At 49.3% G+C, this 11,437-nt stretch overlaps 4 protein-coding genes across 4 annotated transcripts; 2 read left to right on the plus strand and 2 right to left on the minus strand.

Moving 5' to 3' along the window:
* Positions 1 to 26: 26 nt before the first annotated feature.
* Positions 27 to 5,059, plus strand: LOC6496634. Its single transcript, XM_001961262.4, has 5 exons — positions 27 to 2,082; positions 2,859 to 2,968; positions 3,272 to 3,453; positions 3,512 to 3,752; positions 3,813 to 5,059. Exons 1-5 carry the CDS (start codon positions 40 to 42, stop codon positions 3,955 to 3,957), a joined length of 2,721 nt encoding a protein of 906 aa, XP_001961298.3. The 5' UTR covers positions 27 to 39; the 3' UTR covers positions 3,958 to 5,059.
* A 549-nt stretch (positions 5,060 to 5,608) lies between these two features.
* Positions 5,609 to 7,585, minus strand: LOC6493933 (ras-related protein Rab-2A). The gene is made up of 4 exons (XM_001961263.4): positions 7,387 to 7,585; positions 6,651 to 6,810; positions 6,250 to 6,586; positions 5,609 to 6,192 (listed from the first exon to the last, which is right to left on the minus strand). The coding sequence occupies exons 1-4, from the start codon at positions 7,430 to 7,432 to the stop codon at positions 6,094 to 6,096; spliced, it is 642 nt and encodes a 213-aa protein (XP_001961299.1). The 5' UTR covers positions 7,433 to 7,585; the 3' UTR covers positions 5,609 to 6,093.
* A 641-nt stretch (positions 7,586 to 8,226) lies between these two features.
* LOC6496635 (MOB kinase activator-like 4) lies at positions 8,227 to 9,771 on the plus strand. The gene is made up of 3 exons (XM_001961264.4): positions 8,227 to 8,582; positions 8,647 to 9,020; positions 9,089 to 9,771. Exons 1-3 carry the CDS (start codon positions 8,523 to 8,525, stop codon positions 9,324 to 9,326), a joined length of 672 nt encoding a protein of 223 aa, XP_001961300.1. The 5' UTR covers positions 8,227 to 8,522; the 3' UTR covers positions 9,327 to 9,771.
* Positions 9,386 to 11,247, minus strand: LOC6493932 (FAD-dependent oxidoreductase domain-containing protein 1). Its single transcript, XM_001961265.4, has 2 exons — positions 10,998 to 11,247; positions 9,386 to 10,946 (listed from the first exon to the last, which is right to left on the minus strand). Exons 1-2 carry the CDS (start codon positions 11,208 to 11,210, stop codon positions 9,837 to 9,839), a joined length of 1,323 nt encoding a protein of 440 aa, XP_001961301.1. The 5' UTR covers positions 11,211 to 11,247; the 3' UTR covers positions 9,386 to 9,836.
* Positions 11,248 to 11,437: the final 190 nt, after the last annotated feature.

The following is an 11,437-nucleotide window of genomic DNA, read 5'->3' on the forward strand; positions in this document are numbered from 1 at the left end:
TCCAAGCACCAGGCTTCCACGGCTTCCAGGCCAGCCGCCATGGCCAAGCCAGCTTCGAGTGCCCCCGCCTCCAACAACAACAGCTGCGAGGCGGTCAACAACAACCACAGCCACGCCCACGCCCACAACCACAACGGCGTGGATGGCGGCCATCAGAACGGCTACCAGCCCCTGCCCGTGGCCCTGAACCCGGCGCCCGCCAACACACCCCTCAACAAGGCCATCAAGCACGACCTCTTCCCGGAGGTCACCTTCTGCAATCTGTCCGTGGAGGAGCTGGCCGACGGGGCCGGGCACAGCCGGGTGGTGCGGAGCAGCATCATCGCCATGGACGGCGACGGAACGCTCACCTGCCTGATGAACGGCAGTGGGCAGGTGAAGAAGCGCAAACGGCTGATCTCGAACGAGTCCGGAGACTCCATCGACTCCAGCTCCACGGAGAAGAAGGCGCCCAAGATGCCCGACGGAGGCTACGGGTGGGTGGTGGTGTTCGCCTCGCTGGTGGTGTCGCTCATCGCCGACGGGCTAAGCTTCTCGTTCGGCCTGATCAACGTCCAGCTGCTGGAGTACTTCGGCGAGTCCACCACTAAGACAGCCTGGATCTCGTCGCTGTTCTTCTCCGTGCCCCTCCTGATGGGCCCCATCTGGTCCAACCTGGTGGACAAGTACGGCTGCCGGAAAATGACCATCATCGGCGGTGTAGTCTCCGCCTTCGGGTTCGCCCTCTCCTCCTTCTGCAACTCCATCGAGATGCTCATGCTGACGTTCGGAATCATCTCCGGCCTGGGCCTGGGCATCGGCTACGTGACCGCCGTGGTGTCCATCGCCTTCTGGTTCGACAAGAAGCGCACCTTCGCCACCGGCATCGGGGCCTCGGGCACGGGCATCGGCACCTTTGTGTACGCCCGGCTGACCTCCTACCTGATCGAGTCCTACGGCTGGCGGGGAGCCACTCTCATCCTTGGCGGCACCATGCTGAACGCCTGTGTGTGCGGCGCCCTAATGCGCGATCCCGACTGGTTGATCGAGGAGAACCGGCTGGAGAGCCGCTCGCAGAGCGTCACCACGTTCTCCAACTCGAGCGTCTGCCTGGAGGAGATCAAGAAGCTGCTGGACACCGGCATCACCAAGGAGGCGGTGCTGGACTCGCTGGTGACGAAGAACAACACCGAGGCCAACCAGCAAATCGACGACCCCCTGGACACGGGCCTTAAGCGCTACCGGAGCGAGATCTTCCTGCCCACCTTCCTGAGCACCCACGAACTGGACAGCATCTGCGAGGTGAAGAGCCTAAGCCGGCGCTCCCTGCGGCACAAGGACGGCGCCGAGGCGCCCTCGCGCGAGAATCTCCTGTCCATGTCCTCGGGGGCGGGAGCCTACCCCGCGTCCACAGCCGTCATTGCCTCGCCGGATGACACGCTGATGGGCGGAATCCCCCCGGAAGCGGTCGACGCCGCCAAAAAGTCCTACCTGGCTTCCATCGAGACGCTATCGCCGTCGGAGAAGCGGTCGGGCGGTGCCTGCACCCCCCTAGGCTCCCTGCGCTCCTCGGACGAGGGCTACCTCACCCAGAAGCACGCCAGCTCCCGGTACTCGCTGAACGAAAATCTCTTCATGGCCAAGCACGCCACGCCCTCGATCTGCAACCTGAAGGTGAACGGCCTGCGCCACAACTCGGTGGACATCCTGAGCGAGGACATGCACTGCTACTACTCGAAGGACGAGACGTTCGCTTTGCTGGACCCGGAGGGCAGGCGGGCCGGACCCACGGTCATCGCCATCCCGGAGCAGGAGCAGGAGCCGCCCGTCAACAGCGAGCTGGCCATGCGACGTGCCAGACTCGACAGCATCACTGGCATCCGGCGGCTGTCGCGCTCCAAGAAGCCCAGCCACCACCGCTCGAATCTGCGCCGCAACATTTCGATCCGCAACTCGAACTTCCTGAAGGACATGCGCATCCACCGCAACTCGATCCACTACCGCGGGGCCATGCTGAACACGCACCGCTACCGGCTGCGGGCCTCCTCTTGCCCCAACATCTACCGCAACTCCATGACTACCATCGCCAAGGAGGAGGAAGATGTGAGTACCGCTTGCCCCTTGCCCCGCCCTTATCAGCTGGCGGCTCGACTTGGCGACAGCCCCAGCTGGTTAATGTTACGTCGGCCAGTCCGGTTATCAGCCGGCTCGCCATCCCAGCCGTAGGACCACCCGGCCATGGCTTCTCGTCCGATAAGAGGCCAACCTCTTCCGTACTGTGTCCGAACAGGGGCGATCTCGGAGCCAAATTCGATTCCGGATTTTCTTTCTGATTTATTTTTGTCTTAAAGATGGCAACTCATTGTTTGATTCACGATGATATTCTGTCATGGTTCGATTCATATCTTATATTTGATTAGACTTTTAATGCAGTATTATTTGAGTTTAGACTCTCCATTATCACTACTTCAGACTGAAAGTGCATTATTATTTTTAGTCTATCTACTATCTATTAGGTATAATATTGAGTATAATAACTATATTATAAATAATTCATATTGAGATCTGCTGTTTATAGAGTTGCTGCAGATCTGAGCTTCAAAACATAAAATAATCAGTTGAGAAAATTTTGAAATAAAAACAATTTGGAATACTTTTGAATTATTTAATCAATAAAATATTATTTTTTTTTTTAAATATGTTTGAACTATTGATAGATTTTGAATCTTTACTTGTTTTCGATCAATAAAATTGAGTTTAAAATGAAGTCATAAAAAACATAATTTAATAAATAAATTATATTACATTATACAACATTATATGTATATTAAATAATAATCCTTATCTGATCTTATAACTTTGAACTTCACTTCCGGCAGACATGGTATGAGAGCTTCGTGGACACCATGAAGTCCATCTTTGACTTCTCCCTCTTCCTGGACGTCAAGTTTGCGCTCTTCAACCTCTCCACGCTGTTTCTCTTCATTTGGTAAGTGAAACAATAGTCTTACGATAGGTTAAGTAACACCAAACAAGGCCAGAAATGACAGGAGACCATTGGCGATCCAAGTGTCGCGCTGAAAGTTGAAAATTTGCCAGAAAATGTCTCCGACAGCAGCTGACAGCTGTTCCGAAAACTAAAAACAGCAATTAGAAGTCGATTCACGGCCGAGATCATGGTTTATCTGACCGTGTACCCAGGGCTTAAGTGCTTTATTGGGTCGATAAGGGAACTGGTTCAAAGCGATTCCAGATAACTGCTCTAATCTGGCATTGTCCCGCCCCTCCGCAGGTTCATCATACCCTATCTGTACCTTCCCGAGTACATGAAGCAGTACAACTACGATGTGAACGTGAGTGCCGTTCTGATATCGGCCGTGGGCATCGCCCAAACGGTGGGCATGATTGGACTGGGCTACCTGGGCGACCTCCCCTGGATGAACATCAACATATGCTACTCCCTCTGCATGTTGGGTGAGTAGGGGCTTGAGCCTGATAACCGAACCAATTACTGACCCACCTCCACCTCTAGTTTGCGGAGCGTCGGTGTTCTTCATGCCCATGCTGATACAGAGCTACAACGGCCTGATGTGCATGTGCGTCATCTTCGGCTTCACGTTCGCCAGCTCCTTTTCGTTCACCCCCAGCATCCTGGTCAGCATCGTCGACCTGGACGACTTCACGTGTGCCTACGGCCTGGTGCTCCTGGTGCAGGGAGTGGGCATGATCGCGGGCCCGCCGATTGCGGGCGTCATTTACGAGACTATTGACAGGTGAGTGGGCCCTGAGGTGAGGCGGAAACGAAAACTGACTAATCCCTCTTCCATTCGCAGGTGGGACGACGTCTTCTACTATGCGGGCATATTCATAGCACTCTCCGGCTTGTGCTCGTACATGATCGAGTTCTGCGAGAAGAAAGCACCTCGGGAGAGTGATAGTGATGTCTCAGAGACTAAAAAAGCTCAACTTTTACACTAGGTTACATAGTTACATAGTACATTATACTGATGCCGGAGGCCGAGGCAGCCGGAGGCACCACAAACTTGACTTGTAGCTTAATAGTGGACTAGCATTAAATGTTACCGAGTTTCTTATGTCAAATGGTGTTGCAGCCATAAAATCAGAGCAGAATTGTAACTGATACTAAGCCTATCTCCTAAGACCGCCTAGCTGTAAGCCTATTCTTATGTACTACGAGAGATTCGTAGATTTGTAGCTAAGTTTCTACACATATACATGCAATACATTGTAGTTTAATTACCGCACTAGGGCAATTACTAATCACAACTTGTAATCACACGTAGCGAACTGTTCAATTTCAATCAATATCAATGCAGTGCATCACTGCCAGGTGCAAACGGGTCCCCTCAATTGTCTTCTTTACAAATCGAGAACTTAGAAGGATAGTTTAATTGCCTTACATTTCGTACGAATATTGACTAAAGTAATACAATAAACAACAATCTAAGCAACGTATGCAATAACAAGCGACACTCTGTTCGGTCGCCCTAACCACTTACAATAAAGTCTTTGGCGCATTTCTTTTTTAAGGATCACAAAAAGTAATAACATCCCAAGAGTGGTTCGCATCCGAACAGTTTCCGAATTACGCGATCAATTGAGCGACTAGACATGCATAGATAACAAGTGTTTAAGGATAACCCGTTCTTGAAATTTGGCACAAATTTGTTAAGCTAATAACACCAAACCGAAGAGACTAATGGCTCTCAAATATTCAATCGATACTATCAAGTTCAAGTATTATTACAGAAAATACATAACCGTTTATGAATACCGTTTATGAAGAAAACTCGCCAAGAAGCACACAGACATCAACTTAGCGTACGGTTAGCGACAAAAGCCTTTAACTTGTAAGCACTTTTCACTTTTGGGCGATTATTTGTGGAGCCCCACACGTAGCCAGATTTACACCTAGAGTAGTTGTTGGTTCTAAACACGTTAGGAAATATGTACATAGGCGATGTAAGAAACTGAAACACAATACTATATTATTTACAAGACATCTATTGAACAATTATCTTCTGAAATATATAATGAAATATAAATTTTTTGAAATTAATCGAATGAAATTTTTATTTATTCTCCACCCTTTACGCCGAGATCCTTTGGGAGCATGGTAAGATATAATTCCGTCATTAGTTGGTTTCAAATATTTATTATGTATATTATTATTTTGCATTGTTTTTGGGCAAATACAAATATTATAAATAATTTGATTTACGTTTACAATTGTATCTTCGTTTGTCTTAGCTTTCCCATTTAATATATAATCTTCGTAAAATACTAAATTGATCATAGAATCGCAGCATTTACGTGTTCCATTGTTGATGCTTGTTGTATGTGTAAATTATATAATCGCATTCAGCTCACACTTGTATATTTTGCGAACTCTGCATAATAAATTTATATATAAAGACATAAGCCGGTTGCACAACAAAACAGAGACAAGGCAAATGCGTTGAGAAGGAAACTTTAATAATATGCATATATGCAGCTATGTATGTGTATGGAGGAGGAGCAGATACCCGGTGAAAAACGGGGCGTGGCGCTCGGCGGAGGCTGAGGCTGAGGCCTCACTGAAAACGAATCACATTGAAAATTCACATGGTTAAGTTTGGTTTTTATATTAAACATTATTCCGTCAAGATCCTAGTGTAAAACTATCGGTCTTCGAACAAAGTAACTAGCAACCTAATCGCAATACACACAAAATACATACATAAAACGCTTACATATGTCCTGGTAGAGTTTACAAAATTTAGAAATCACGCACGACACATTCACATATACAAATGTAGGGTTTGGTTTATTTCTGTTCTCATTCCTTTCGGTTTCTTTCGATTAATAAAAACGTAGCTGAACAATTTGAGTGTTGGAGATGCTATAGTTGTCTGATCTTAATGAGTTTAACATTACGCTTAGTGTTCGTTTGCTAGTTTAGTGGTTGCTATGTTTACGTGGTTAGTTACTGTTGAAATAGAAAACAAGAAATCCGTCTCTCCCACTACCGTCTACTAGTTAGTCACTAAAGTAGCTTTTACAGAAGCGGCTACGTTAAGCCCAGGGCTGCGGCCGGGCACCTGCCGTTTACTCCTAGCAGCATCCGCTGTTTGCTGCGCCGGCTGCTCCTCCAGCTCCTGGCAACGACGGGTTTGTGGGCGAGTGCTGCTGGCCGATCTTGATACCGTTTGCCTACGAATATTCGATTTAGAAGAGAATTCAACAATTTACACCTGCGCCGGGACTCACTTCATTGTTGATGTCGAATACGCCCTCCTGGATCTTCTCGTAAATCTCCTTGGCCGTGTTTATAAACGCCTCCTCCACGTTGGCCGCTGTACGCGCAGATGTTTCCATGAAGACCAGTCCGTGCTCACGGGCGAAGGCCTCGCCCTCCTCCTTCTTCACTTCGCGCCTCGAGTCCAAATCGCTCTTGTTGCCGATCAGCATGATAACCATATTCGAGTTGGAGTGCTGGCGCGCGTCCTCCAGCCAGGTGGTCAGGTGGTTGAAGGTCTCCCGCCGCGTGATGTCGTAGACCAGCAGTGCGCCAGCAGCACCGCGGTAGTAGGATCGTGTGATGGACCTGTCAATAGAATACAACGACGCGTTTACGTAATTGGAAGTATAATTAGAAAGTGTTTGCGCACCTGAAGGCCTCCTGGCCTGCCGTGTCCCAAATCTGTAGCTTAATCTGTTTGCCATCTATTGTGATCATGCGGGCTCCGAACTCGACGCCAATGGTCAGATCGTGCACTGGCTGGAAGCGCTTGTCCGTGAACTGCAGCAGCAGACATGACTTGCCCACGCCTGTCGGAAAGAAGCCAAAAATTAGTTGCAAAAGGGAAAGTTTGCCAGAAACTGAGCAAAATAAAATCACATTACAGCCGCAGTCGCGGTCACGCTCTAAGAAATTCACTTTAAAAGGGGTAAACAGACAACAGCTGTTGGCATCGGCATCCCGAAAAACTGACGACTGATAACTACCCGGACGGGGTGTTGACTTGTGGCAGAGTCCCCCCACCGCAGACACACGGGGGTGGCTGACTCAGTCAGGCGAGGGTTCAACTGAGTGGGCTGCCCCCACGCCCCCAAACTCCCTGTTATCTCGCAGCGCAGTAACCACCCGACCGCTCGCCCGCCTGTATACGTTGTTGTTTTATTGATTTTTCCTTTGACCAACGAAGTACAGGGACACACGGAGCCAGCGACTGGGGTGTGTGACTGATGGCAGTCCGCCCATAGGGTAGTGTTTCTGGTGCACTTTGCAACACAATCGAGTCTACGCCAAAGCCTTCGTCTTTGTTTGTTGTCTAATTTCGCCTATTTCTGTGCTCTGTGGCACACTTTTCCAAGCTCCTTCGAACTTCGCTGCCCAGCACTCACCAGTGTCTCCGATGATGATGTATTTGAACAAGTACGCGTAGGACATGTTTGCAGTCAGTGGGTTGTGGCAAGTCTTTGGTTGAAACAAATTTTTTCTTGTATTTTGCAACTAATACGCAATTCTTGTAAGTTTTTCAATCTGTTCGATGACTGGCTCTTTCGCAGTGTTGCCAACTCAGCTATTTTCAGCTTATTTTCCGTCAAATTTAGCTTTTTCTAGAGATGATAACGGGAAATCATCTGATTTAGCCGTAGCTGTTTTCTGGCTATTTCACAAAATAATAAGCTATTTTTGACTTTTATGTTTCAGATTTGTTTTATATTCAAGACAAATTCGTACCATAGAGTGAATCGGCGGTCAATTTTTAAAAGTAAATAAATTCTTTACCTTAATCAGTGTGTTCATACAATACAATAACAAAATTTGTTAAATACAAGTTAAAAATCTAGCTACTTGTATTTCAATTGGCCAGTTAATTGCCAGTGTGACAGCACTGCTGGTTTGTTTGTCTCCTTTGTTCTTCTTTTGTTTTGTTGATTAGGAGTACCTAATCCCGAACTCCGAATGCCCAACTCCGAATTTTGAGACTTTGGGCACACTTCTTCACGAACCGGTTGGGTATTTATGAACCGGGCGGGAACAGCGATTCAATGTTTGTAAAGAAGATTGATAGTTTTAAAAGGAAATACAAATATTTTGTTGTCGACCTGTGCTTTGTACATTTTTTATGGCCGCAGGTCTAAGTTTCGTAAAATTCACTCCTAAGAAACTATCGATTATTACCATCGCGCCTCGATATTTTCAAATTTGTAAAAAACATCGATGCATCGATGTTTCTCCACCTCTAAATCGATACGCATATGTATGTATGCAGAATTTTGTCAGAAATTTTCTCAAAGCGAGTGTTCTTTGATTTACGTTGCTCAGCCGAGCTATGTGAAAACAGAAATAGAGCCTTAAGCGAGCAGAAAGCGGAATCCGGAGTTCGGTAGCCCGATTAAGGGCATTGTGGTTCTGCACGAAATTGTGTTTGGGCCAAATTAAGACTCATCGCGGCCTGCAAGCGATTTTCTGATTTCTCGACTAAGGCGTGGGCACTGGCGTAGTGGATCACAGCGGGAAGCAGCAGGGAAACATGAAGATGGCTGACGGCTCGACCATATTGCGTAGGAACCGACCAGGCACGAAAGCCAAGGTAAGCCCCTGGACAGAAAGCCATTGGGACTGAATTTTATGAGTCTTTCTTTGTTTTCTCCTAGGACTTTTGTCGCTGGCCCGATGAACCCCTGGAGGAGATGGACAGCACGCTGGCGGTGCAGCAGTACATCCAGCAGCTAATCAAGCGGGACCCGAGCAACGTGGAACTGATCCTAACTATGCCCGAGGCCCAGGACGAGGGGGTGTGGAAGTACGAGCACCTGCGTCAGTTTTGCATGGAGCTGAACGGGCTGGCCGTGCGGCTGCAAAAGGAGTGCTCTCCAGCCACATGCACGCAGATGACAGCCACCGATCAGTGGATCTTCTTGTGTGCGGCACACAAGACTCCCAAGGAGTGCCCGGCTATAGACTATACGCGCCACACGCTGGACGGAGCCGCTTGTCTGCTGAACAGCAACAAATACTTTCCAAGCAGGTAAGCCGGTCATAGGAATCCCCTATTTGCCTAGTGGGCGCGTATTAATTTGGCTTTTTGAACGCTAGGGTGTCCATCAAGGAGTCGTCGGTGACCAAGCTGGGCTCCGTCTGCCGGCGCGTTTATCGCATCTTCTCGCATGCCTATTTCCACCACCGGCGCATCTTCGACGAATTCGAGGCCGAGACGTATCTATGCCACCGATTCACGCATTTTGTCACAAAATACAATCTGATGTCGAAGGAGAACCTGATCGTTCCCATCAACGTGGGCGAGAACGCAGCCCCCGGGGAGAGCGAGGCCTAGGCCCAAGTTATCCCGCATCTGTGCAAAACCTCATAGAACACGGAATACGCGGAGCCGCACTCATTCACCGAACATTTATTTATTTTAACTGTAGCTCGCAGATCGGTCAACAGATAAAGCGACTCGGCTCCGAAGCAGCTCCTGGGCCGCATAGTTAGAAGGTTGACCCAGATAAGCAGGCTGCTTCGTCCCCCAGCCCTTATCTGACCTCGAGTCAGCAATTATTCCGCAGTTATATTACGATTATGTTTAACGTCTTATTTTAAATAAATTATATGTAGACACTTGACTTTTTGTGTGGCTGAAGCATACCAGGACCACTGAACCCTAGCCAGGCATCACAGACTCCAACCAGCTGTATATGACTAACACGTGTGTGAACTTTACAATATTACTATATATACATACAACCGAAATTGCAATAAAACAAGTACATACACACTGATTCGGAATCTTATATATAGGATGCAGGATCTCCTGATGGGCACTACCAGCAGATGCGTCTCACACCTACACGATGTTGGTCTCAAGCATGGGCTGGTTTTTCACCAGCCGCTCGTATCCAAGGCGAGTCAGGTCAATGGTGGAGAACCTTCCGTCCAGGATCAGCTCGGAGATGGCCCGCCCCACGGCCGGAGTCTGCTGAATTCCGTGGCCGCTAAAGCCCGCCGCTATGAAGAGATTGGAGTAGTGCGGGTGCCTGCCGATGATGCCGTTGGCATCGAACGTATTGTGGTCGTAGTATCCGGCCCAGCTGCTCTGGACCTTCACGGACTCAAATGCGGGTACCCGGTTGGCCAGTGTTGGCCACACATCCGACTCGAAGTAGCCGTGGTCTACGTCCAAGGTGGAGCAGTCCGGTTCCTCGTCGTCATTGGGACTGCGACCGCCGAGGAAATTCCCACAGAGGCCGTCGCGTCGGAAATAGGTGCCGTCCGGGTCGACGGTCAGCGGCGTGGCCATGCCCGGACAGTTTCGCCCTTGGGTGCTGAACACATACACATACCGCTTCCGAGGCTCGACAGGGAGAGCTACTCGCAATACTTCTTCCTTGGCCTCCGGGTTGCCAATGTTCGCCAGACGCGCGACCTGACCGGAGTGGGCTCCCGCCGCCAAAACGCAGGTTTCGAATTTCACAGTGCGCTGCACTCCATCTCCCGAATCGACCACGGCTCCGGACAGGCCTCCCGAACTATTCCACTCGAATCCGACGACGTCGCCGTTGGCGAAGTTAGCTCCGAGGGAACGGGCCTGTCGCTTGAAGCCCATGAGCAGGGCCCACGGGTCGAACCATCCCTCCTTGTCCAGACCATGGCAGCCAAGCTCCACATCCACTGTAGACAGCCACGGGAACCGTCTTCGCAGCGCCTCCTGACCGAGCAGTTCGTTGCGGGCCCCCAACTCGTTCTGGAGCTTTGAGTTCTGGGCCAGGTCGTTTGCTCCCTTGCTGGAGGCCAGGATAAGGTATCCGTTCGGCTGGTAGCAGACGTCCACGTCCCCCAAGTGCTTCTGGCTGTTGACTATAAAATTGTATCCGTACAGCGACATCTGGATGTTCTCCGCCAGGGAGAACTGCTGCCGTACTCCTCCCACTGAGAGTACTGTGGAGGCACTGGTGTACTGTAACAGATACATGAGTACACATATAAAAAATCGATCTTCACCACTTACATTGGAATCTCGTTCCACCACTAGAACCCTGAGATTCTTGCCCAGCTGCTGTGCGCGGGACTTGAGCCAAAACGCCGAGGAGGCGCCCATGCCGCCCCCGCCGATGATCAGCACATCGCAGCTCTGGGGCAGCACATCGCCACCGGGCTTGCCGCTCAGATGGCGCAGTTGACGCACTGCCTCCGATCGCAGAACTCGTCCCAGGCGCAGCATTTTTCACACTGCCCCCATGGGCGACTTAATGTCAAGACCCGTTGGGCCGCTATAGGCGACACTAAAATCCAGTAGATTAGATTTGTGAGCCTCTGTAAGTGTTTTGTGTTCCGGGCAAACACAAATAAATTAACAGTAGGACTCCGGTTGATAAGAAGACAATAAATTAAAAAATAAAATCTCTTGTATGTCGCAATAATAATAGAATACTTATAGTTATTTGAAGA

This window comes from Drosophila ananassae, chromosome 3L (assembly GCF_017639315.1).
Source record: "Drosophila ananassae strain 14024-0371.13 chromosome 3L, ASM1763931v2, whole genome shotgun sequence".
Taxonomy (NCBI): domain Eukaryota; kingdom Metazoa; phylum Arthropoda; class Insecta; order Diptera; family Drosophilidae; genus Drosophila; species Drosophila ananassae.

Coding starts and splice junctions, on each gene's coding strand:
- LOC6496634 (XM_001961262.4), top strand. CDS start 40: ATGGCCAAGCCAGCTTCGAGTGCCCCCGCCTCCAACAACAACAGCTGC. Junction 2,083..2,858: donor TCGCCAAGGAGGAGGAAGAT/GTGAGTACCGCT, acceptor CACTTCCGGCAG/ACATGGTATGAGAGCTTCGT. Junction 3,753..3,812: donor ATTTACGAGACTATTGACAG/GTGAGTGGGCCC, acceptor TTCCATTCGCAG/GTGGGACGACGTCTTCTACT.
- LOC6493933 (XM_001961263.4), bottom strand. CDS start 7,432: ATGTCCTACGCGTACTTGTTCAAATACATCATCATCGGAGACACTG. Junction 6,811..7,386: donor CATCATCATCGGAGACACTG/GTGAGTGCTGGG, acceptor TCTTTCCGACAG/GCGTGGGCAAGTCATGTCTG. Junction 6,587..6,650: donor GCAGGCCAGGAGGCCTTCAG/GTGCGCAAACAC, acceptor TTCTATTGACAG/GTCCATCACACGATCCTACT.
- LOC6496635 (XM_001961264.4), top strand. CDS start 8,523: ATGAAGATGGCTGACGGCTCGACCATATTGCGTAGGAACCGACCAGGC. Junction 8,583..8,646: donor GACCAGGCACGAAAGCCAAG/GTAAGCCCCTGG, acceptor GTTTTCTCCTAG/GACTTTTGTCGCTGGCCCGA. Junction 9,021..9,088: donor AACAAATACTTTCCAAGCAG/GTAAGCCGGTCA, acceptor TTTGAACGCTAG/GGTGTCCATCAAGGAGTCGT.
- LOC6493932 (XM_001961265.4), bottom strand. CDS start 11,210: ATGCTGCGCCTGGGACGAGTTCTGCGATCGGAGGCAGTGCGTCAACTG. Junction 10,947..10,997: donor TGGTGGAACGAGATTCCAAT/GTAAGTGGTGAA, acceptor TATCTGTTACAG/TACACCAGTGCCTCCACAGT.